Raw genomic sequence first — 22,642 nt, 5'->3', positions numbered from 1 at the left:
GCCCTGAAAGAACTTGAGGCTAAGGAACACATTTAATAGAAAAGGAATGAGATTAGAAAAATGATATACAGAGGGGAAAACTGTGTTCATGCTATTCTCCCACTGTTACCCTGCTGTGTTGCCAAGGAAGGGTATGAGGAGGCAAAGCTTAGGATCTTGATGTTGTGATAGCAGAGTTGGAAGTTAACAGGGTACGCTGGCACAGAACGTAATAAGGGACTGTTTCAAACTTGGCAAAGGTTTGACTATTGCTACTGCAAAACAGCCAGAAAAGGCAGTCTCGAAAAGAGACACCAAAGAAAACATCAAAGTTGTGTAAAACTACAATATACCTATTAGAGAACACTGAGGACTGTCCTGAATATAGCCACTCATAAGCTGCCTCTGCAGTACTCCCCTTTGTTTCTTGAGAGGTGTAAAATAGAGGGGGCAGTGATTACATTGAGTGGCGTTCCTTAACTAGATATGGTCATGTGAAAGGCATAACTATGCAATTTGGGATGGTATTTCTGTGCTTTATTTTATATGAAGGATACATATTCACAAGTTTCAGATTAGATTTAGGCCATGCTACCCAAATCACATGGATTGAGAACAAATCATACACATTTGGGACCTTCGAGATTAAAATCCCATGCATCAATCTATTATCGAGGTGAAAAGAAGGTAACATTTATGCAGGGAAAGCCCAAGGGTAAACACTAGGAAATGAAAAACTTAATTTGACTGTAAGCAAAAACACTTACAGGAGTTTTGTTCACATGTAGTTTTGCATGTATGTAGATTTGGAACCAGTAGGTGCCCCAGTTATTTTTCATAGTTTATCTATATATTCTATTTTTTAATTTAGACAGTTATCTCCCAGTAATGGCTATGTTTCTTTTTGCTTTTTATAAATATTACTATTCCTTCTTTCTTTTACTTCTTTAAATTATCATCAAGGATCAGCAATACAATGTTGGCTGGACACATTTTTTTGTTCTCCTCTCTTAATGGTTATATGGTAGTTACTAGAATTTAAGCATTTACTTTGTATCTCAGGAAAATTTCACATTTCATTTTCTCTGTGAGTTGTGTGTGTGTGTGTGTGTGTGTGTGTGTGTGTGTGTAATTAATATAATATTCTGTTACAAGCATCTTGGAAAGGGGAGATCAGCTCATGGAAGAACAAAGAATCTTAGATTTAGACAGGGAAGTGCATGGTATGTGAGAGCCAGTAAAGTAAAAAGTCTAGAAGCGAAGAGGCAAATATTATCAAAAGCTGAGACTCATGCCAAGAATTTCAAGACAACCAAAGCAACAAGAAAAAGTGGGTTAAAATGTTCCAGTTTGTTTCTTGGAACAGGTTCTATCGTTTAATACTTCCCTTTGTGCGTAAGCCACAGTGGGTGTGAGGGGGCATTAAAATAACCTTAGGTAAGATTGCCACCCATTTTGGTAGGAACCAAGAAGAATGAGTCAGATTGAAGCAGGAAGAACAATATCTCAGTGATAAATGTGTCTATAGAGCATTCTGTGATTCTTGCAAAAATTTTCACCTGTTTCTGTCTTCTTGGATACTTTAATGCTTACTGCTCCAGTGCTTGTCGTATCTCCCGGTTTCTTCTGGCTTCTTGTCATTTGTACCATTGTCTTCATTTTGTTTCATTGCCCCCTTCCTGCTCATTTTCTTTTTATATCTATTTGTCCACATACTTTTCTGTTCAGGTACCAGTTTCAAGTTGTAAAACTTGCCCGAGTTCCAATTCATCTCCTCAGTTATGGATCAGGGTTAGGTACAACATCATACCTAAGGGATGGGTCCCAAGAAGCACAGTGGTCTTCTCTTTACGGTTGTAGTTTCCACCATTTAGTTCTCCAAACAGTACCACCAGAAAAGGAGCATTTAAATGTTTTAAATAGTATACTTTTTTCCTACGTAACATAGTTCTCTCTAGGCACAGCATGATTAGAGCTCATGTTCTACTTCCAACTCTATGAGATAGTAATCACTGTGCTCAGCGTCTCCACATTGTATATGCTACTCATCTGTTAGTTACTCTTAACCATTTTCTTTTTGGTGGGGTTGATTCTTGTGTACACTATGATGATGATTCTCCTCAAGAACTACTGAATTGGACATCCCAAAGGACTTCTTGTAAGTGAAAAGGTAGAAGTTCTCTTGTTCACCTTTTTTGTGTTGTCTGCTATTGGACTTCCACTAGAGATCTTGGAACATATTCTTGTGTATAAGATTGCCCACATCTTAAGGCCAAAATGCGTCATGAAAGTAGATGGTGGGTGGGTAGTGTGGGCATACCCTTCCTCTGGTTGGCATGCTATAACTAACCTCAAATTTGGTCTTCATTTTGTTGGGAAATTAAGCAGAATTATTTTTATATATGTAGTCTCTTTATTGCTTTATTTAATCAATTTAACTGAATCACACTGATTAAAAAAAAAACCATAGTGGCACAATATGGATATTTCATTCTCTTCTGTATATCGGTAGAATGGATTTCTATAGTACTGACTATAAGGTTGGAGTTGGCAATTCGCCTTATACTTTTTCCATTTCTCAGGATTTGCAGTTCACTATTTCATCTATTAAAATGTTCGTTGAGTGCTTATTCTCTTTTTTATGTTATTCAGATGAATATAAACAATTTAACAACCCAATATTTGTGAGTTTTAAAATTCCATGGTATGTTTGGGGACATGGTCAAAAGAATAGTAATAGCATGACAGCTATTACAATGACCACTTATAAAGGGTATTTTGGAAATCAAGAACAGACTAGATAGAAAGGTTTACCAAAATGGGTATGTTTTGATGATGAATATTTTGCGTGGGGAATAGAGTACTATAAGGGGTTACCTGTTGTTAACCACACTTACTAGGCAAAGCAAATGACATGCATAGAGGTTCCCATGAAATATGGTAATGTTTGGAAAGTAAAACAACTGGATTAAAAGGTGTGTGTAAAGCTTAGGACTGGTTCTACAGTTTCCAGATGATGGTAGGCCTCCTAAGTATTTCGTAAGCAGCAACATTTAATTGGAGTGTTCTAATGACCCCCTCTGTACAGCTGAGCCCTAAGGACTGACTGCAGCTAAAACCTGAGGAAAGGAAAACAGTTTGGAATCCATATGAGGAAAGATTAAGATCTGAACAGTAGAAATAGTAGTAGGAACACACACAATACAATGTACATGAGAAAAGTGAGAAATTTCAAATAACTAAAAAATAAATCATTTTCTGTGTTTTGTTTGACAGTTAAGAAATATGGAAAATCATGGTTTTAGTTAGGTTAACTGGTTTTAGAAAGTATTTTTTTTTTTTTTGTTTATAAGGGAGCCATAAGGACCTGGAAACATGTGAGTTGGGTGGAGATTTGTTACACTGTGGTAGTTGTTGGATCTTTTGAGCAGGTGGAATAACCTGAGAATCACATGAAGTATGATGTGAGAAGAAGGCTAATATTGAATATGGCTGCCATAGAAAAGGCATGAAATTCAAAGGAGAGCAGTGTCAACTAGGTTTGGCTGTATAACCTTCCTTTGGGAGGTAAACATGGTAAGTTTAAGGTCAAATATGATATGTAGAATATTATTGTCTTGCTTCATGAAAAATGATACAAAAATCTGTGATTCTTACATTTTGAGCCAAACCTACTTTAAGAAATGAGTAGACGGCATGGAATTAACATGGAAACAGTACTGTTTTATAGCAGTTTTCCAGAGTTTTATCTTTGCTGGTTGACTTCCTTAACTTTATAGTGACTTCATATGAATCAAGTACTTACATTTGCTATCTATAGCCTTCCATGTTTACAACTATGAAGAATTAAACTCAGTTTGCCTTGTAGGATTAAAATTCTCACCTTTACAAATAATGTCAGTTTTTTACTGTAATACATATATAATATAATATATAATATAAATATACATATATAATATTGGAAGAGGAAATTGGATTTTCATGTGTGCATGTTCATACATGTGAAATGTTCATGAACACGTGTGTTTATGTGTTTGGAGGCCAGAGCACAGCCTTGGGGGCTAGCTATCCACCTTGCTTTCTAAGAAAGGGAACTGAAGTGTAGGGACACTGTGTCTGGGAAACCCATGATACATGGCAAGAAAGCATGGAGGACTCCTGTCCATATTCCTAGCAGTAGATGGCATGCAGACTGTATCTGAGTGTGTTAGTAGTGAGCGTGTACAGAGCTGTAAGAGTGTGGTCACATAGGTTTTATCTGTGTTTACTGTAACTCTTGAATGACTTCGCAGTTTCTTGAAAAACCAGCTTTGCAACGAATGTGTCATTCACTACTAATTCCACCACTGCTTCTCAAGTGCCTGTTGGTCAAGTGCATATTTTAAATAGAGGATAAGTTAATGGACTATGGATTCCTTACTTTCTTGATATTTATATTCTCATAGCCAAGATCATTCATAATTTTGCCCATATCTTTGTGGCAAACATCACCTCAAATAATCCAAGTGTGCCTTTGACCCTGGTAGTCTGAGTGTAGCATAAAATGTTTTTCTTTCTATTATTATTGTTATTATTATTGTTATTATTGTTATTATTATTATTATTATTATTATTATTATTATTATTATTATTATTATATCACTTTGCCACCTAATCCATCCCCTCACCTTCTCCTGGACTCTCTAAAGGTAAGAAACAGGTGTGCACCATGGTCATCGTGTGACTCCCCAATTACGGAAGTAAGGGCTAGCTCTGACTCTGTTTCCTGCCTTTGTATCCCTTCTCCCTAGCTGGCTTGCCTTGTCTGGCCTCAGTAGAAGAGGATGCACTTATATCTGCTGTGATTCAAAGGGCCAGGGTGGGTTGGTATCCTTTAGCCCCCTCCCCCAAAACAATAGACAGATCTGGGTGGGGGAAGTCTTGTGGAAGAGTGGGAGAAAGGATTGAACGATCAGTAAGGGTCAAGGATACCACAAGCAGACCTCCAGAGTAAACTAACCTGGGCCCCTGGTGGCTCACAGAGACTGAATCACCAACCCAGGTTTTTTTTTTTTTCTTTTTTTTGTTTTCATGTTAATAGGTATCATTCTATGTTTTGTTTTGTTTTGTTTTGTTTTGTTTGAGATACTGTTATAGTGAATCTTTACAATATTGCTAAAAGTCCCTACTTATTTGTTTATTTTTGAGAAGTGGATGCAAAGAGGTAAAAGATTTTACAACGTCTGTGCCATTTATCATTACTAGAGGTCTTCCGCCTTTACTTTCTCTCTTCGATTGAGAGGCGAGGTTTCAATATTGATGTTCTCACCAGCTCTTCTCTTCCGCCCTTTGCTACAACCATGGCGGAATCCCCCTTTTGTTCTCAGCGGTCATATTTATAAGCCCAGGACTCTATAATCTACTACCCATTTTCCACCTCCTAACTAAGTCCTCAACACCCATCATCCCACCAACACACAGCAAAAATACTGAAATGTTTACACAGCTGTGACAAGCAACTGGTTGCTTTGGATGCTTGTTACCTCAGAGTGTAATGAATGCTACAACAATTATTCCACGTCAATGAGGCTTTTGTAGAATTGCGTAAGGTAGCCTACGGTGACAACACGGTGAGTCATGTGACTTTCAGAGGAGCATACACATTAATAAAACCCTTAGGTATGTCATGAGTTATGAGTCATAGGGCTGAACTGATGTAACACACACAGCCTCAGGCACAAGAGTGATTCTTCTGAAAGATTACTTATATTGTTATATAAGACTCTTGAGAATCACTTCTACTTTACTCTGCCTTTGCCACACAGTAAATACTTGTTTAAGTTATCAGTTTTACCATTTTCAATTGATTGTTTTATTATGTGAAGATTTATTAAGTGGTTGAAATTATATACATATTTAAAATCCCCACATAACATCCACCTGACCTCAATCTCCTCTCTTCAGTGTGCTATAATAGTATATGCAAAATATTGCATTCTCACTAAATTACTGACATATTTTCTGCATTATCCACTTTCTCATTTATTTTAATATATTAAATTTTGATACACTTTACTTCTACCATAGAATCTACTAAATGTATATGATATTTATCCAAGTAGTTACATAAATACAATATTTGTTAAAATTTTCAATTATATGTCCCATTAAAATGCATTATTATGAAATAATATTCATATTGAACATTATTGAAAATATCATAATGTTCAAAACACTGCAGTCTTTCAAGCTTATTCTGTTACCAAGGAAACGTAATGCAAATTCTGGTAAGCCTTTTACTTGTTTTCTACATGTTTCATCAATTAAAAAAACTCCAGGGTGATAGATTTTGAAAGAATTGAGGAAACAGAAAAGAATAAAACAACTTCAGCCTTGTGATGGCAACAGTATTAGTAAATTTAAATATTGACAACAATATGAACAACATTTAAAATCAGTTAAAGACTGCTTTTTAATAATTATTTGTGATAAAGGAGATTTTATATTTTAGCAATACTTTAAAATTGCACTAAATATTTACTATTTTATTTTCATTTACAATTTCTTTTACTCTATAATTCCCCACTTAAAGACATATGTGGAGCCCAAAGTACTGAATGCTGAGAAGTGTTTGATACACATAAACAATCAACTTGATCTAATTATGTAAAACTGTGCAACTTTCTCTAATATGGAAAGGCGCAGGGATCAGGGAAATTAGTATGTCACAAACTAGCTTGGTGTTGTACCAAGGCAAAAATATTTATAGTTAGCTTAAACCAATGACTAAAGAAGCTAAACGAGATGACTGTTAGGATTCTGCTTCATCTGCACCCTTTTGGTCGCTGATCGCCACTGACTAGTCGCTAGGAAAGTCTGTGTCCCTGTCTTTTGAGTCTCATTCTGTTTCTGGGGATTCCCTAATGGATTACTAACTTCACTTCCCCATGAGAAATGGCCCATTCACCGCCTCTCCAGGCTCATCTTGAGATGCCTTCTAGAGAATTTCAAATCCCTAAGCACACAATAAGGGCGGCTAAGCTCACACATCTCTGCCACCAAAGTCGGACAGATCCAAATTGAGACTCTTTAATTATTGCCAGCAATCGGGAAAAATGGAAAGCAGCTCCCCACATCCAAACCCTTTTCTTCGCTTTCCCCAAACCGCCCACATGTATGTTCCAGTATCCGGCCAGTCTTCCTGCATCTAGGACAGCGTCAAAGCAGCTACCCACAAGTGTTCCAGTCCAACCTCACAGTTCGTGTTAGCTGGACCTACATTGCCCCTCCTAGGCACAGATGTTCTCAGACCCTGGGCAGCGCTCCTTGGTCCTTATCTGCTTCAGGACTCGGCTGACATACCCTGCCCTCTGCCCTCAACTTTCAGAACAGAGTTTTTCCTTCCCCTTCATTACATAGTCTGGACATTTTGTTGCTATTCTCCCTCCCTCCCTCCCTCCCTCCCTCTCCTCCCTCCCTCCCTCTCCTCCCTCCCTCCCTCCCTCCCTCCCTCCCTCCCTCTCCTCCCTCTCTCTCTCCCTCTCTCTCAGTCCAAAATCTGCTTCCAAGGAACCTACACTTATATATATTTAACTTACCTTAAATAAAAAGCAATCCAACGTCCCTCATTTATTTTAATTACAGGAAAAGGGAGGAATGTTAGGATTCTGCTTCAGTCTGCCTATCTGTGATGTCACTGCCTGCCTCTCACTGGGTGTGGCCCTGCTCAAGATTATAAAAGGACAAACCCTCCTCACGGCTCTTTATCTATCTTACCTCTTTTCTTCTTACCCCCCTCTCTCGCCATTCTTCTTCCTACCACCCCCCTCTCTTTCTTCCTCTCTCTCCCTATCTCTATGTTTCTCTGTTTCTCTCCGGGTACCCCTCCTCCTTTCCTCCTTTTCTCATGATCATTTAATAAACTTTTCAATCTAACATCTGTTGCCTGGCATTTTATTTTTTAAATTTCATTGAAGATCACCCATACATTACTTGTCTTCGTTTTCATAACAACCAGCACTTATTAGTTGGGTAGATTCCGTTGTTTTAATTATAAAATGATCATAATTTCTGCTGTTGAGGTTCAATAATAAAAACAGTGAATGATCCTACTAAATAATAAATGGCCCTGCAATGAGAAATACAATTTTAATGGTGATACACTGTAAACAAAATACAAAATACAGGCATCATGTAGTACTGAAGATACAGAGCAGAGCAAGCACATGAGTTTTTTATTGATCCTGATATTTATTCCTAAACTTTTAACTTCATCCATTGATGGAGATCACGAAAACCACCTGCATTTAGCATATGATGAATACATATGTTCTTTTGCTACTTTTAATTTTGTCCATTAAAAAAAAAACTTGAGTGGCTGGAGGGATACATCAGCTGTTAAGAGCACTATATACTTCCAGGGCTCCTGAGTTCAAATCCCAAAAACCACATGGCAGCTCACAACCATCTGTAATGGGATGTGATGCCATCTCCTGGTATTCATAAAGACAGAGCACTCATGTACATAAAATACATAAATAGATACATCTTTTAAGAAAACTGTAAAGAATTAATCTTTCTGAATGTTAACTGGAGATACCCTCCGAGGTTAGATTGCTTTCTGCAGACTCATTGTCCCATTTAGTGTGGGATATTTCTTTGCTTAGAGTTTTTCTGGTTCTACTAAACATCTCTTGGTCAGTATTCTTGAATCCAATTAGTGTCATCTATAATTTAAAACCTCAAGGTGAAAAGGACAAAGATATATGTGGATGTGGCAAAGGAACAGTGCATATTTGGCCGAGTTTTAATTTGAACTCTTTCTGACTTTATAATAGTTTCTAACATGTCAGAAGGGGTCACATAAAAACACCTTTCACTATTTATGATCATAATGAGTGAGTTAACCCAAAAGCAGAAAGACTCAAATGGTATATATTCACTTAAATCTGCATATTAGCCCAAGGGGCATGTCCCATGAAAGCCTTCACTTACCAGGAAACTGGGGCAGAGGGGAGGACATCCTACTGGGACTCTAGATGAGAGAAGCATGGGAGAATAGCAAAGCAGAAGGATCCAGAGGGTCCTAGAAACCTACAAGTAGAACATTATGATAGGCAGATTTGGGCCCAGGGGTCCCGCTCAAACTAAGGCACCAGCCAAGGACAATACAGGTGGTAAACTTTAAACCCCTACCCAGATCTAGCCAATGGACAGGACATTCTCCACAGTTGAGTGGAGAGTGGGGTATGACTTTCACACATACTCTGGTGCCTCATATTTGGCCATGTCATAGGGGAGGGGAATAAGGGGAAAATGGGAGGGAGGGAAGAATGGGAGGATACAAGGGATGGGATAACCATTGGGCCACAAGAATAAATTAATAAAAAATTTAAAAAAACCCACATTTCACTGTAAAATCCTATTTTAACCACCACTGTCATTTGGCTTCTGTGTTTGCTTTTTAGGTTTTGAAAGTGACTTCTGTTTATAAGATGCAACATTTTAGGAACATTTTATTAGTAAATATTCTGCAACGGAGGGTAAACTCATGTTTCAACTTTCATACTAAATACCCAATAAGCAATAAAAACATTTGTTGACTTGTTAAAGAATAACTTAAGGAAATACATATATGTTAAAAATGAACAATTCTAAAACCTCAAATTAATTTATAAGCATCGTTTAATTTCAAATGATTTCTTGTCCCCTCTCTTTCTCCATTAGATTTGCCTTAGCAAAATCAACACGAATTTTTACGGTTGATGTTAATTCCTAAATGTTACAGACATGCAGACTATTTATACTTTTTGTCTTTAAAACCATGTCTTATGGGACTGGAGAGATGACTAAGTGGTTAGGAGCACTTGCTAATCTTGCAAAGGACCTCAATTTTGTTCCTGTCACCCATTTTTGATTGCTTACATCCTCTTATGCTTCCACCTAAGGGAATCTGATACTGTATTCTGGCCTCTGTGGGAGCGTGCACATGTGTACACCCACACACCTCTGCATACACATGCACTTACATGGCTTGAACTCTCTATGTAGACAATATTGGCCTTGAACTTATAGAGATCTACCTGTCTCTCCTCCCAAGTACTAGGGTTAATGGCATATGTCACTTCACCCGACATTTATCTTTTAAAAAAAAAAGGCATTTATGACTTAGCAATGAAAATTATGGGTGTGGTGACTATGTGTACATGTTCACGTGTGTGAACACATATGTGGAGGCCAGATGTTGATGTCAGATGCTTTTGTCAATTGCTGTCCACCTTATTTTTTTAGGCCAAATCTCCTATTGAACCTGATGCCAATTCAGCTAGACTGGCTGGCAAACAGGTCGCAAAGATCTCCCAGTCTCTGCTTCTCCAGTGTGGGGATTATAGGCACTGCTAAGCCTGAATTTTTAAGTCTTTGTGGAGATGCAGATTCAGCTCTACACGCATGTGTGAGAAGTCCTAACTAACTGAGCAATCTCTCTAGCCTCTGATGGCAGAGATTATAAACCATATAACAAAATCATACAAACAGATGACATATCACTGGAACTAAGACTTGATTGTTTTGATAACACATCTTAACAGTAATTGTATGAATATTTCTCATATATATTTTACAAACTTGGATTGTATCTTCTGTAGTATTAGTGGTGAGTTAACTTGTTCAAAGCAGTTAGACTAATTAAGCCAATATTTTAATATGATAATTTCTCATGCTGGAATGTTTGAGAATTTACACGTGAATTATCTTTGTCTATATATGCTTCTTTTCAAATAAAGTTATCTTCATCTAGCATTTTCAAACTTTTGACATCAGTCAATTTTAGGAAACTAAATAGATTAGAAAAAGTAGCATAAAGAAGTGCAACATGGTTTAATGTTAAGATTTACAAGGTGGTAAGATTCCTGTACATTTTCTTGACTGTAATGTACTCCCCCATTGCACATGCACATGTGAGTGCCCCCTCCCCAAACACACCTGCTGCGGCTGAAAAGAACAATTTGGTTCCCAATGATGATTAAACATTTCCACCAACATACTGTAACCGAATCAAAAAGCATCTGAAAGAGAAACCAGTGATTTGGCAGATTTTCCACTGGTATCTTTTGGATTCCATTTCTGTTTTATGACTTATACTTCTCTGAACTTTAAATTTTTCACTGCATCTTTTTCTTAGATTTCATAGGAAACTAGTCAGTACAGGAAAATGCGCGTGTTTTTATTCATTTTGTAATCTCTAAACCTTCTTCTTCTTGCACTGAGATGATCAAGAATGTATGTTGGCATTAACAGTAGATCACCAATATTTATACAAATTGCTTTTTTACCTTAGGTTCAACTTCATTACTTATAAAACAAGACCTTTAAGCTGGCTACTCCCCAAAACGCTTATTTAGTGAAGCTATTAACATGGAGAATTTTCTGTCCTATTGCATATTTTTTTCACATTAATATAGTCCTTTATGGCAAAGCACTGTCACTTAAATTCATTACATTTTTGAATGACACAGAGTTTCCATGCCATCTTGTGGTTTAAGTTTTTGTGTGTGTGCATTTGCAAGATAAAAGTGTTTTATAATTACAAATCAAGCAACTTCAGGCATATTGTAAATGTGAACTAAATTTTCATATTACAGATACAGAAACTTCTTAACTTGAATGTACAAAACTGTTTTCATATATTTCAGATGATGTTTTGAAGCTAAAGGTGTTTAGGTGGTGGCACAACATTACTGCTACCTGTAGTTATTTGCTGATGTAGCAAAAAAAAAAAAACAAAAACAAAAAAACAAAAATTGAACAGGAACCAGGTTGGTGGTTGTAACGCTTAGCTGAATGTTACAGCGGTGCCTGCCACTCCATGTAGGGAGTACGTAGTGTGTAGCTGATGACACTAAAATAGACAACAAAACATCATCTCTTTTTTTCAGTATAAATATTTTATTTTTTTATGATACTATTTTTTATTGAAAAATAAAATCATTCATATTACATCTCAATTGCTCTCCCATCCCATGAAAATATCATCTCTTATTCTCCCCATAGTTCTGAACCATGAGAATAGAACATATATATATATATATATATATATATATATATATATATATATATATATATAAAACTTAAGCATGAAATAACATTATGTGATATAATAGTTTTACTTTGCAAGAACATAAAATTGAGCTGGTGAAATGGCTCAGAGTGTAAATGTACTTTCTCTACAGGCTTGAGATTATAAGTTGACAACCTGGAGAGAGCTACTTGATCCTAAAAATCATCCTCTGAGCACTCATGGGCTACCCTATTTTCCCATCCTCTTGAGTGTTTTTGTGCACACATGTGCACATAATATATCAATAATAGCTGAGACCTGGGAGCTGAGCCAACTAACCAAAGCCGCCTACCCTGGACCTACCTGGACCATGTGTGCTCTAGACCTAGGCTCCCTACACAGATGTAGCCAACTGGCAGCTTGGTCTTCATGTGGGTTCCCTAGTAAGAGGTGCCAGGGCTGCCTCTGACATGGACTCTGTTGCCTGCTCTTTGATACTTTCCCCTGGTGGCACTGACTTGCCAAGCCACAGGCAAAGAGGATGCATTCAGGCCTGAAGCAACTTGATGTGCTGGGATGGTTTGGTGGGGGAGATTTTCACCCCTTTTCTGAGTAGTAGGGAAAGAGGGATAGAAGGAAGAGGGAGGGAGGATGGGACCAGGAGGAGAGGAGGGAAGATGCTATGATAGGGATATGAAGTAAGTAACTAAAAAGAAAACATATACCAATAATAAATATAATGTAATTTTTAAAAGAAGATAAATTGGCCAGGTGTGGTGGCGCATGCCTTTAATCCCAGCACTTGGGAGGCAGAGGCAGAGGCAGAGGCAGGCAGATCTCTGTGAATTCAAGGCCAGCTTGTTCTACAAAATGAGTCCAGGACAGCCAAGGCTACACAGAGAGACCCTGACTCAAAAACCAAAAAAAAAAAAAAAAAAAAAAAACCAAAAAGAAGAAGAAGAAGAAGAAGAAGAAGAAGAAGAAGAAGAAGAAGAAGAAGAAGAAGAAGAAGAAGAATAATTATTATAGTGCATTGGTAGGCACGTGTGATTAGTAATAATAGAGCAATTAGTAAAACCATATTAAAACATTAAATACTACCACATCATTAATCCATCCTTACGTTTGCTTTCAGAGTATATTACAGTGTCTATTAGGTTGATTATTTCAACACGATGTTCTTATACACATTTGTTTATCACTTAAAATAACAACATCTTCATGAATGATTCCAATCTTTTCATTAATTAACTTCCAAAATGTAAACAAGCTGTTGCAAACTAGTCATTCAGCATCAGTAACTGAAGGATTTGATTTCAAATCAGTTTCAGAGACTCTCTTATCTCCTCCACTTACCTCACATAATTTTTCTTTGCCCTTGGAAGAAAGACACACAAACCCAATCTGTATTGGCTTTAGGAAAAGCGTCCACTTACACCCCGTCATTTTATGAAACAATTGTTTCTTCATTAGAGATTATTGATTACTTATGTAAAAAAAAATCACTAACAAAAAAAAGCAAAGAAAATAAGCCCTGTTCCACCTCGTATCATGTTGCTCCTGCAGCTGTTATTTTCTCCCTTTTTTTGCTATGGGAAGTAGAAGGAGCCTTTCGAATTCACTGAGGACTAACAGCAGATAAATATTTTAAACATTGGTAATGAAGAGAACGAAGGAGGTACCAAGAAATGAAAAAAGTCTTATCAGATATGCTTCTAGTATCAATTCTGCTATTTATGAAATAAAATATAATAGAATAGCTGTTATTTTTGTCAAGATTTTCATCTCTTTTAAGGAGCTTCTTAATAAGACTTATGCTTTGCTCTCTTTTTTATTCTGTGTCAAAAAGTTTGACAATGTGTAAACTCTCAGTTAATTTGCTGTTTATCTTTTATCCTCATATTCTTTGATTCTTAACCTGGAAAGGGACATGTTGCAATGTTATATGTTAAGCAACAACTCCCACAGAATATATGTTTCAAGTGAGATCAATTTGAAAATGAAGAAAGGCTGTCTCTGTTTGTCTAGTTCTCCCTTGGTCTGATAGTGTGCTTCTCCTTTGATCTTTGTGTTATCCAAGTGTATATATATACATACATACATATATTCATACATACATATGTACATATGTATATATGTGTATATATGTACATATATATGTATATGTGTATATTGTACACACATATATGTACATATGTGTGTATGAATTTTAAATGTGTATTTGATTTCCTGAAATAAGAATGAGATCAAGCCACAAAAATAAATTATTATTTGGGGGTAGGTGGGTATATTTGTGTCAGTGATACCCTACACATGCAATTTTTGTAGTATTTTATTTGGAATGATTTTATGTTTCTTTCTGTACAAAAAGAAAAACAGAATGCCACCAATGGAGAAAAATGAGTTGATGATGGATGGTTTGAGAAGAGATTCTGTTCACAAGAGAAAGAAGTAGTAGGCAGCTCAATGGCACGTATAGGACATAAGTTTTAGCTCTTCATCATGTGAATAATGTATTTTCAGACAGACCCCTCCTTGTACCATATAAGCAGATCACTGATGAACACGGAACTCTTTCCTTGACCAAAGTTTGGCCACTTTTTAGTGAGTTCTTCCTAACTTGACCTCTGTCCTTGGACAATTTTAATAAGAATTCTGCCAGGTGGGTCTTTGATTTTTTTGGGGGTGGGGGGCGTTTGTTTGTTCGTTTGATTTTGCTTTGTTTTGTTTTTATTCAAACTACCATTGATATCAAATTCCTTTTCCTCACCCACCTCATCTTTCATTTTCAGCCCGCCTTCATCAAGAATATTCCTCAGTCAGTTTGGCTAGAATCCCTCTGACAGTGATGTTTTCTCTTAGTAATTTCTACCCACTGACCTATTAGTAAATTGTCCTCGTAATATTAAGAATGGAACTGGGTTCTATGCTGATGAGTATTTAATCCTACTGCAAACTTCCTTGGACAAAGCTTACTTTCACTGTTTTTGACTTACATGCAGGACTGTTTTTCTCTAACAGCATCCAAGCCTAGTTTACTTAAGGGAATTTTCAGACACTTGTAGAATAGTTGGTAAGAAGCATCTGCATAACACAGCATATGGTTTCAAACATAAGGAATCAAACAGTAAATATGCAAATATTTCTAGCATATAACAGTTCTACAACAATACTTTCATTTTGATTTAAGATGCCTATGAAAGAGTAATTAGCTACACTGATTATACCACATAGCAAAGAAGCACACTTCAGAAGTCATTTAATTAAAGAAGAAAGCAATTGTTGGCAAAAAAACATGTTGAGAGAAAACTCAATATTTGATGGTTTTGAAAGTGATAAATATAGTTAGGACAATGATAATAGCTTTAAAGTATAGTAATTTAAGTTATATTATATTATAAATATTATTATACTTACTATAAATATAAACAAATATTAAACTATAGTAATAAAATTTATTTGAAAAGCCATAGACCACCAATAAATATCTCTATATTGTTGTTGTAGTTACAAATCATTTGTATATTTTGCTTACATATTTTATTGATAGATACCTCTAGCTCTTATTCTTTGAGATGACTTTGCCAACCCTGGCTGAATTCAGTCAAGGGATTTTGCTGATGTTAAAATGAGAACCATAATGACAGTTAATGAAAGCCAGTTTATTGAGGAAATTGAGAAAATGTGTTCCAATTTAAGCTATGAGTTTCCAATCAACAAACTTTACTGGACCTTGTGAAGTAAATCTATAAAGTTATGAAAAAGATTGTTACAGATAAATTTAGGTTCTGCAACAATGAGAGACAGGTTATAAACCTATACCCTACTGGGGAGGCCTGGTGGCACTCAGAGAAAGGATAGCAGGCTACCAAGAAGGGACTTGTTACCCTATGAGCATATACAGGGGGAGGAGGTCCCCCTCAGTCACAGTCATAGGGAAGGGGAGTAAGGGGAAAATGGGAGGGAGGGAGGAATGGGAGGATACAAAGGATGGCATAACAATTGAGATATAATATGAATAAATCAATAAAATATATTAAAAAGTAAATTGTCTTAAAAATTAATGTTTCTATCTTTTATTTTCTACCATACTATCACTACCTTCAAACCTCACTTTGTGAGGAACAAGATGAACTTGAAGATAAAAAAAAAAAGTTTAGCAAAACAATCCATCTTGAAATAAACAAACTAAGTGAAAGTAATCACGTTTTAAGGAAAAGGGTCTCCAACAATGCAAGTTTTTTTCTATCTTTGGTAAAAAGTAAGCACCTTAACAGATATCATTTTTGGATGTTAGATCCTGAGCTTTAAAATCCAGGATGTGATCATTTCTAACACGAGAAATGTAGTATGATTTTTGGCATAAGATTATATAATTCCTTGATAAACTTTCTTTATAGATAATTAGACAAAAAGAGGATCACAGTCTTGAAAAACATTAATTTTTTATTATATTCTGATCAAATTATCTGCAGTTACATGAGGAAGACCATATATTGTTCACAACTTAATGATTTATTAGAGGGTTTGTTAGCTGCAAAATTAAATTAAAGGTAATATAACAAAAGCAAGTTGATAAAATCATGCATGACATTTTCGTACATTTTGAGCACAATGTCTTTAAGTAATGTGGCATCAACCTTGACAGAAAGACATACCCTAACATCCTGCTTGGGAAGACATAGTTTAGATATGCAGAAAAATAATTAGCATCATAAAATAGCAATACTTTTCTGAGGCTTAGTCTTTTAAAGCATCTTTTCTCACTAATATTATGAAGTCACTGTACATCATGTAAGAGAGTTCATGGAAAAATATATGACATGGTTTCTTTTAATTTTTGTTTTCCACAGTACATTGCACAATACCCATAAAGTGTGAAGATTATTCACTATATTTTCCCAAATTATTATCACTCATCATACATTAAAATGTAAGTTTAAGGAAAAGCTTTCGCATAATTCAGTAAAGATAAAACAGTAAAGAAATGCAAAGTTATTCAAACAAGTTCAAGTACAGTCTTACATCTGAATACTTTTTTTTTTTTTTGCATTTAATTCAGAGTTTCTTACTTCTCATGTACATTAACAAGTTTGGCTAGGGACTGTGTGGAAATGGGTCCTCTGAAGGTATTTTTGCTAAAGCACTTAAGAGAAAGATCAGATAGTAAAATAAGCTTAGGTCGTTATATTTGAATTCACCTTATTCTAGATAATTTTAAATGAAAGCATTATGTTTATTTCATATTTTTAAAAAGATTTGTATTTCTTTCCAAGATTTTATTTATTTTTATATCTGAAATATATTTAATAAATATTTAATTTAAAATCAGTACTAAGTTATAGGAGGAAATTTAAAGTTACAGTAAATAATTTATGTATAACATTTGCTGATTCTTCCTACTAAATATACAATTCTACATTTTACTATTTTGAAAACCTGAATACATCTTGTGGCTTGACAAACTGCCGCAATGAATTTCCGATATAAATAAAATGGATAATAAGAATGTTGACTTTGGCAATAACAGTGACAGCAGGTCATAAGACAAGAACAGTGGAGTCTAGTTGGAACGGAGTGGAATTTCCTTTTTAGGAAGTAAACATTTTCGGGTGACAGCTAACCTTTTCTTATGCAAAATATGCTACAGAGGAACAGGCTGCTCATCTTAGGCTTTATGTAGGAGCTAGGAGACTGTCTGAACAGTACACTATTATCATCAATGGTGCTTGGACTGAACCTAGGGTCTTATATATGCCAGGCAAGCATTCTCCGCATTGAATGACATTCCTGTAGTTATGAAGTAATAGTAGGGATCTAACTGGAAGCCTCCAAAGAAAATACAGTAGCGAGTTCTGAAGGCATTGTGGGGAACATGACTCAGTTGCCACCCTCAAGAAGTAAGTCTTGAGTAGAATTCTAAACTTTGTAGCAATAATTCCCACCGTCCCTTACTCACATAAGTTCATCTAAGGCATTCTTGTTAAAATTGTTTGAAGGACTTGAGCTTCCTTTGATTTATGGGCACAGGTTAGACAGTCTTGGGTCCAATTTTATAGGGCTTCAAATGTGATCCTTAAAATAGCGTGCAGTTTTGATAACTAACTTCTTTCTCGAAATGCACAAAAGGCGCCAGTTTACTGAGAGTTGAGAGGCTCCTTGGCGACGCAGACCTAAAAGGATTAGGGCTGGAATAGCAGCTCATTGCTCAGCCATGAAGTCAGTAGGAGGCAATACAATCAGAATCATCTTGCTAAACATGAATGCAAATTAACAGGCCAGGAAGACAAGTGTTATAAGTGTGCTTGATTGGTAGGTATTGATTAAGAGAGCTTTGCAATTTCAAAGATGAGAGAGAAAGTTCTTAAAATCATCAATACACCAATCTAGTTACTGAGGCAAGATACTTTTCCTGTTCACAGTTTGCATTTTCATTGACTATAATTGCCTTGGGTTGATTGTCAAATTAAATTGCTACATGGTTAGAAACCATACAAATATGTTCCTAATAAGTTTATCAAGATATCCAGTGTCTTATAGTCCCCGCCTGTTCAATATCAACAAATACTGACCAACTTGACTGAGAAATACAGAGTATATGCTACTAATTTTAAAGACTTCACAATGTTATTTATGTGTAAAATGTGTACATCTATTTTGGAGTGGAGTGGATTGGAGTGATTCCATTTTCCCACTTTTAGTACTAAAAATATTTCCTATTCTAATTTTTTTGTCCCTCATATTCTCATAAGTCAATTTCATGGGGTATACATTTTATAAATAAAAAGAAATTTAGTTGTCAGTATATATCCAAATATATATTGTTCACTTACAGAAATATTGGAGTAGTTAAGAGCATATAATTTATTGTCTCACAATTTTTATTATAATTTCTAGTATTTATATAGATAATGGGCTTTTATAAAAATCAATGCATGTAATCATGTGTTAGGTATATATAGATACTCATGTATTTATACTTCAAAACTAAAATTAAATTTATTAGGATGTATTCATACAATAAGAATGTATTATGAAATAAGGTAAGCATTTATGATATTCTGTGTGGCAGAGCTGAGAAATGGATTAATTCTTTGGGTAAATATTATGGAAAAATTTTTGGAGAGAATAAGGATGGTTTTATACTTTTCTTTCCCATTTCTACAGTGGTTCTGATGTCTACTCTAAGTCATAAAGAAAATTTTGGGTGTTATAGTGGTTAGAAAAGAAAGAAAAAGTTGTACACATGTATACTAATAAAAAGATTACCCAAAAATGCATGTTTTGTGGAACCAAACATTTCAAGAACCAAATATTTCAAGTTAAATCATAAAATTTTAAATTAAGTGAAATAAACATCATTCACACCCCATCCCCCCCATAGTATGTGTAGTGCAGGATAGTTCAGAGAGTTTGCACTGAAATCCTAACTTCAGTGAATGATAGTTTGTGTATTTGCATATTTAAATTATTTCTTACCACTGATAATATTCTGCCTTTAATTCAGGATTGGGACTTGGGCTGTGGCTTAGTAGTAATTCCTTCTCTAACATTCCAATCCTCAATGCTAAGAAACAAAATCTCATTTGACACAGGGCTTTTGAGGCAAATACCCCAGGATGTTGTTATTATTTAAAATTTAATGGCTCTGTAATACCTCATTAGTTTATTACAGTGGACACATTCCTTTAAGCCCTCTTGATACAGCCATGTTGGTTTGTCTTGTAATGACCGCCTTGGGAGAAAAAGCTGTTAATAGTATTTTCTTTGTGTTGGAAGACACAGTACATATAATAGAAAGCAGAATTATTTATAAGGAAAGATAAAGAAAAATGTACTTTTGAGATAGCAATATTTCTATAGAGCTAACGTCATTCTTGACAAATTTTCTCAAAATTACAGACATCCAGTGGCTTCAAATATGAAAGCTAGTCAGTCGCACCTGTGGTTTTCTTTGGGGCATATGTGTTTTGTGATTATTAGATTTCAGCTTGCTCCTGGCAGGATTTACTCAATTTAGGTCATGTCAAAACTTTTGAAATAAGATATATAAAGTAAACAAAAGGTATGCAAGCACTTTGCCAACATTGAAGGACTGTAGTTCATTACTTTAAACCCTCTGGCTATACCCAGCATAGGCAACATATCTCGCTCTAATGTTTAATACATAAGTATATTTCTATGGTTTTGGCTCATAGACAGCAAAGAATTACATATATGCTCAACTTTTAGATGCACAGTTTTCAAGCAAAGGAAACACATTGTAACAAATTATTTTAATTCTAGACTCTTCATAAATCACAAACATGGTTCTCTTACCTTGTGTAAATTACTTATAAATGTGCTAGTTTGCTTTTTATTAGCAAACACTCATTAGCATGGGTTGATTTTTAAAAAGTTAATTTTAAGATCTCTTCTTGGGTTAACCACACTACAGAGATATTGAAAAGTTTTTAGTTTTAAATGGCAGTTTCTGCTTTGAGTTTTGGGGGTGATTGAAGGTCAGAAAATAGTACCATTTGGTTCAAAAACTATTGGTTTTCCTATAACATATCTGAGATTTTTAAAAATTCTTGCAATTTTCACTATATAATTTTATAGACTAACCAATGATTAAAATATCTAAAAATCACTCTAAAAGTTTTAAAGTATAACATTAATGAGAATAATAGTTAAGAAAATCAGTAAGTGAATCAGAGCTTGGCAGCTGCTATCTGACAAAGCTAAGAAAACTCCACTGAAGCTGAAATAATTGCACAGGTCGTGAACAAATTTCTTTTTCAAGCAAAATTGCTTTTAAATACACTTTGAAACTACTGTTTTGAATGCATTGGCTCATAAAAAACAAAATAATCTTACTTGATAGAATTGATGTTTAGGTCACTTAGAATTAAAACCCATCCTCCTGCTACTTAGAGGTATTTTGGGCTCACATAACTGATGAGAAAAACTACTCTTATTAAAAAAAAAAAATCTTTCACGAATCTACTTGTATTGTCCCTTGAATTTGTTTATTATCAAAATGTAAGTGCTTTAGTATAATTAATATTTAAATTCTCATTCTAAACTAAATAGAAAAGTCTTAACGAATTTTGTTTAATTACACAAAAACACCAAACATACAAACAATTAAGCCGCTATTAAGTTTAACAAAAACGATTGCGCTGGCTTAAAATCTTTAGCGTTTGGCACTAATTAAAAATAACTGTCACACTTATTTACAAACAAAGGCTGCCTACAGTATCTTCATCTTCATCACTCCCAGAGATGAAAGGTAAGTAGAATTTTTATGTAACGTGATTGCGGAAGTTGTTTATTTTAAATTTTGGCAGAGAGATATTTAGTATTCTAAATGGTGACTTTCATTTTGGTGGCCCAATTTATTGTTCTTTTTTATTGTGTGTATTGGTTCTACCATGGTCCTACGGATGGCGTTCTAACAGTAGTGAACTTGTCATTTAAAGACCTTGTTACTTTCATTTTTTAAAATATACTGTGCATCTCAAGCCATTACCTTCTATTATTCTCATCATTTTGTGAAACTTGCTTCGTACATTTTTACTGTGTAAATCTTGATTCCACTATGTTTACTATAGTGAAGTAAAAATATCAAGAAATCCCAAAGTAGTTATCATGTCTACTGTATGTGCTAGTAAGACATATACAACACACATTGACACAACGAAGAAAACAGATCATCTGGCAGTAATATGAAATAGGAGCTCCCCCCACCCCAGCACACACAATATATTTTGTATCCTTTATAAGAATCAATCTGTCTCGTTATTTTACATAGAAAATCAAAATAAACTCTTTCCCCATATGCTGCTTGGATACATTGGCTATCACTTGTACACCACACGCACACCTACCCACTCCTATGGCAGGAAAGCGCTTTCTGAGCGCAGTGTCGCTGTATGACTTCAGAGTCTTAATCTTGCTGCTGATGAATGTCTTCGTGCCTAAGAATTTTATAGATAACCCAATAGAAAATGTTAAAAATGAGAAACGCCAGCGGAAAGCAGGCTCGGGAGATGGTGTCAATCTTCTTGGCCCTGTCGATGAAGACCTTCCTCATATCCTCGGGGCTCTTTGGCATTACCTGGACAGCGTGGTTGGGCCCTTTTGGAACCACACCATCCTTTGCTTGCAGACACGGCCCCATCCCATAGGCTGTGAAGCTGAACCGACTCTCCCTCACCTCATCATCCTGTTTGCAAAAGACAGCAGGAGGTGTTTTAGTAATGAAGCAGGGCGTGCCACGTGGGGGGATCAGAGTCACGGCTTAGCGTTTATCATGATGCGTGTGTTTGCTTGGGTATGGAGACTAGATAGCAGAAGCACATGACGATGAGCTGGCGTGAAGCTTTCCTTATCTCGCTACCTCACACAGATGTGCTCACTAATATGAACGCCCAAATGAAGTATCAATGGAGAGATAAAAATCCTGTGGTGTCTACCTGTCACAAAGATTCTAAATGAGAGTAAGAAAAAAAAAAAAAAAAAAACCATTGAGAGGTTGATTATAAACATGCACATCCCAGAAGTTTTGGGTTACGAGTTTAGATATACAAATGCCCCACCAAAGGGGAAATAAATACCCGAATCATTGACTAAATTTTTCTT

The 22,642-nt window shown here is 35.6% G+C and overlaps 1 protein-coding gene across 3 annotated transcripts in view; it reads right to left on the bottom strand.

Annotated features, from left to right (window-relative positions):
• Positions 1-16,466: 16,466 nt before the first annotated feature.
• The window catches only part of GLRA3 (glycine receptor alpha 3), a 157,003-nt gene continuing 150,827 nt past the window's right edge, over positions 16,467-22,642 (bottom strand). For all 3 annotated transcript variants that reach the window (XM_084758360.1, XM_084758361.1, XM_084758362.1), the window contains one exon: positions 16,467-22,226. In XM_084758360.1, coding sequence (XP_084614486.1) covers positions 21,948-22,226 — 279 coding nt within the window. In that variant the 3' untranslated portion in view covers positions 16,467-21,947. The remainder of the gene's footprint in view (positions 22,227-22,642) is intronic.

This window comes from Acomys minous, assembly GCF_964271855.1.
Source record: "Acomys minous genome assembly, chromosome: 15".
NCBI classification, from domain to species: Eukaryota; Metazoa; Chordata; class Mammalia; order Rodentia; family Muridae; genus Acomys; species Acomys minous.
This window is presented reverse-complemented; position numbering and strand designations above follow the sequence as displayed.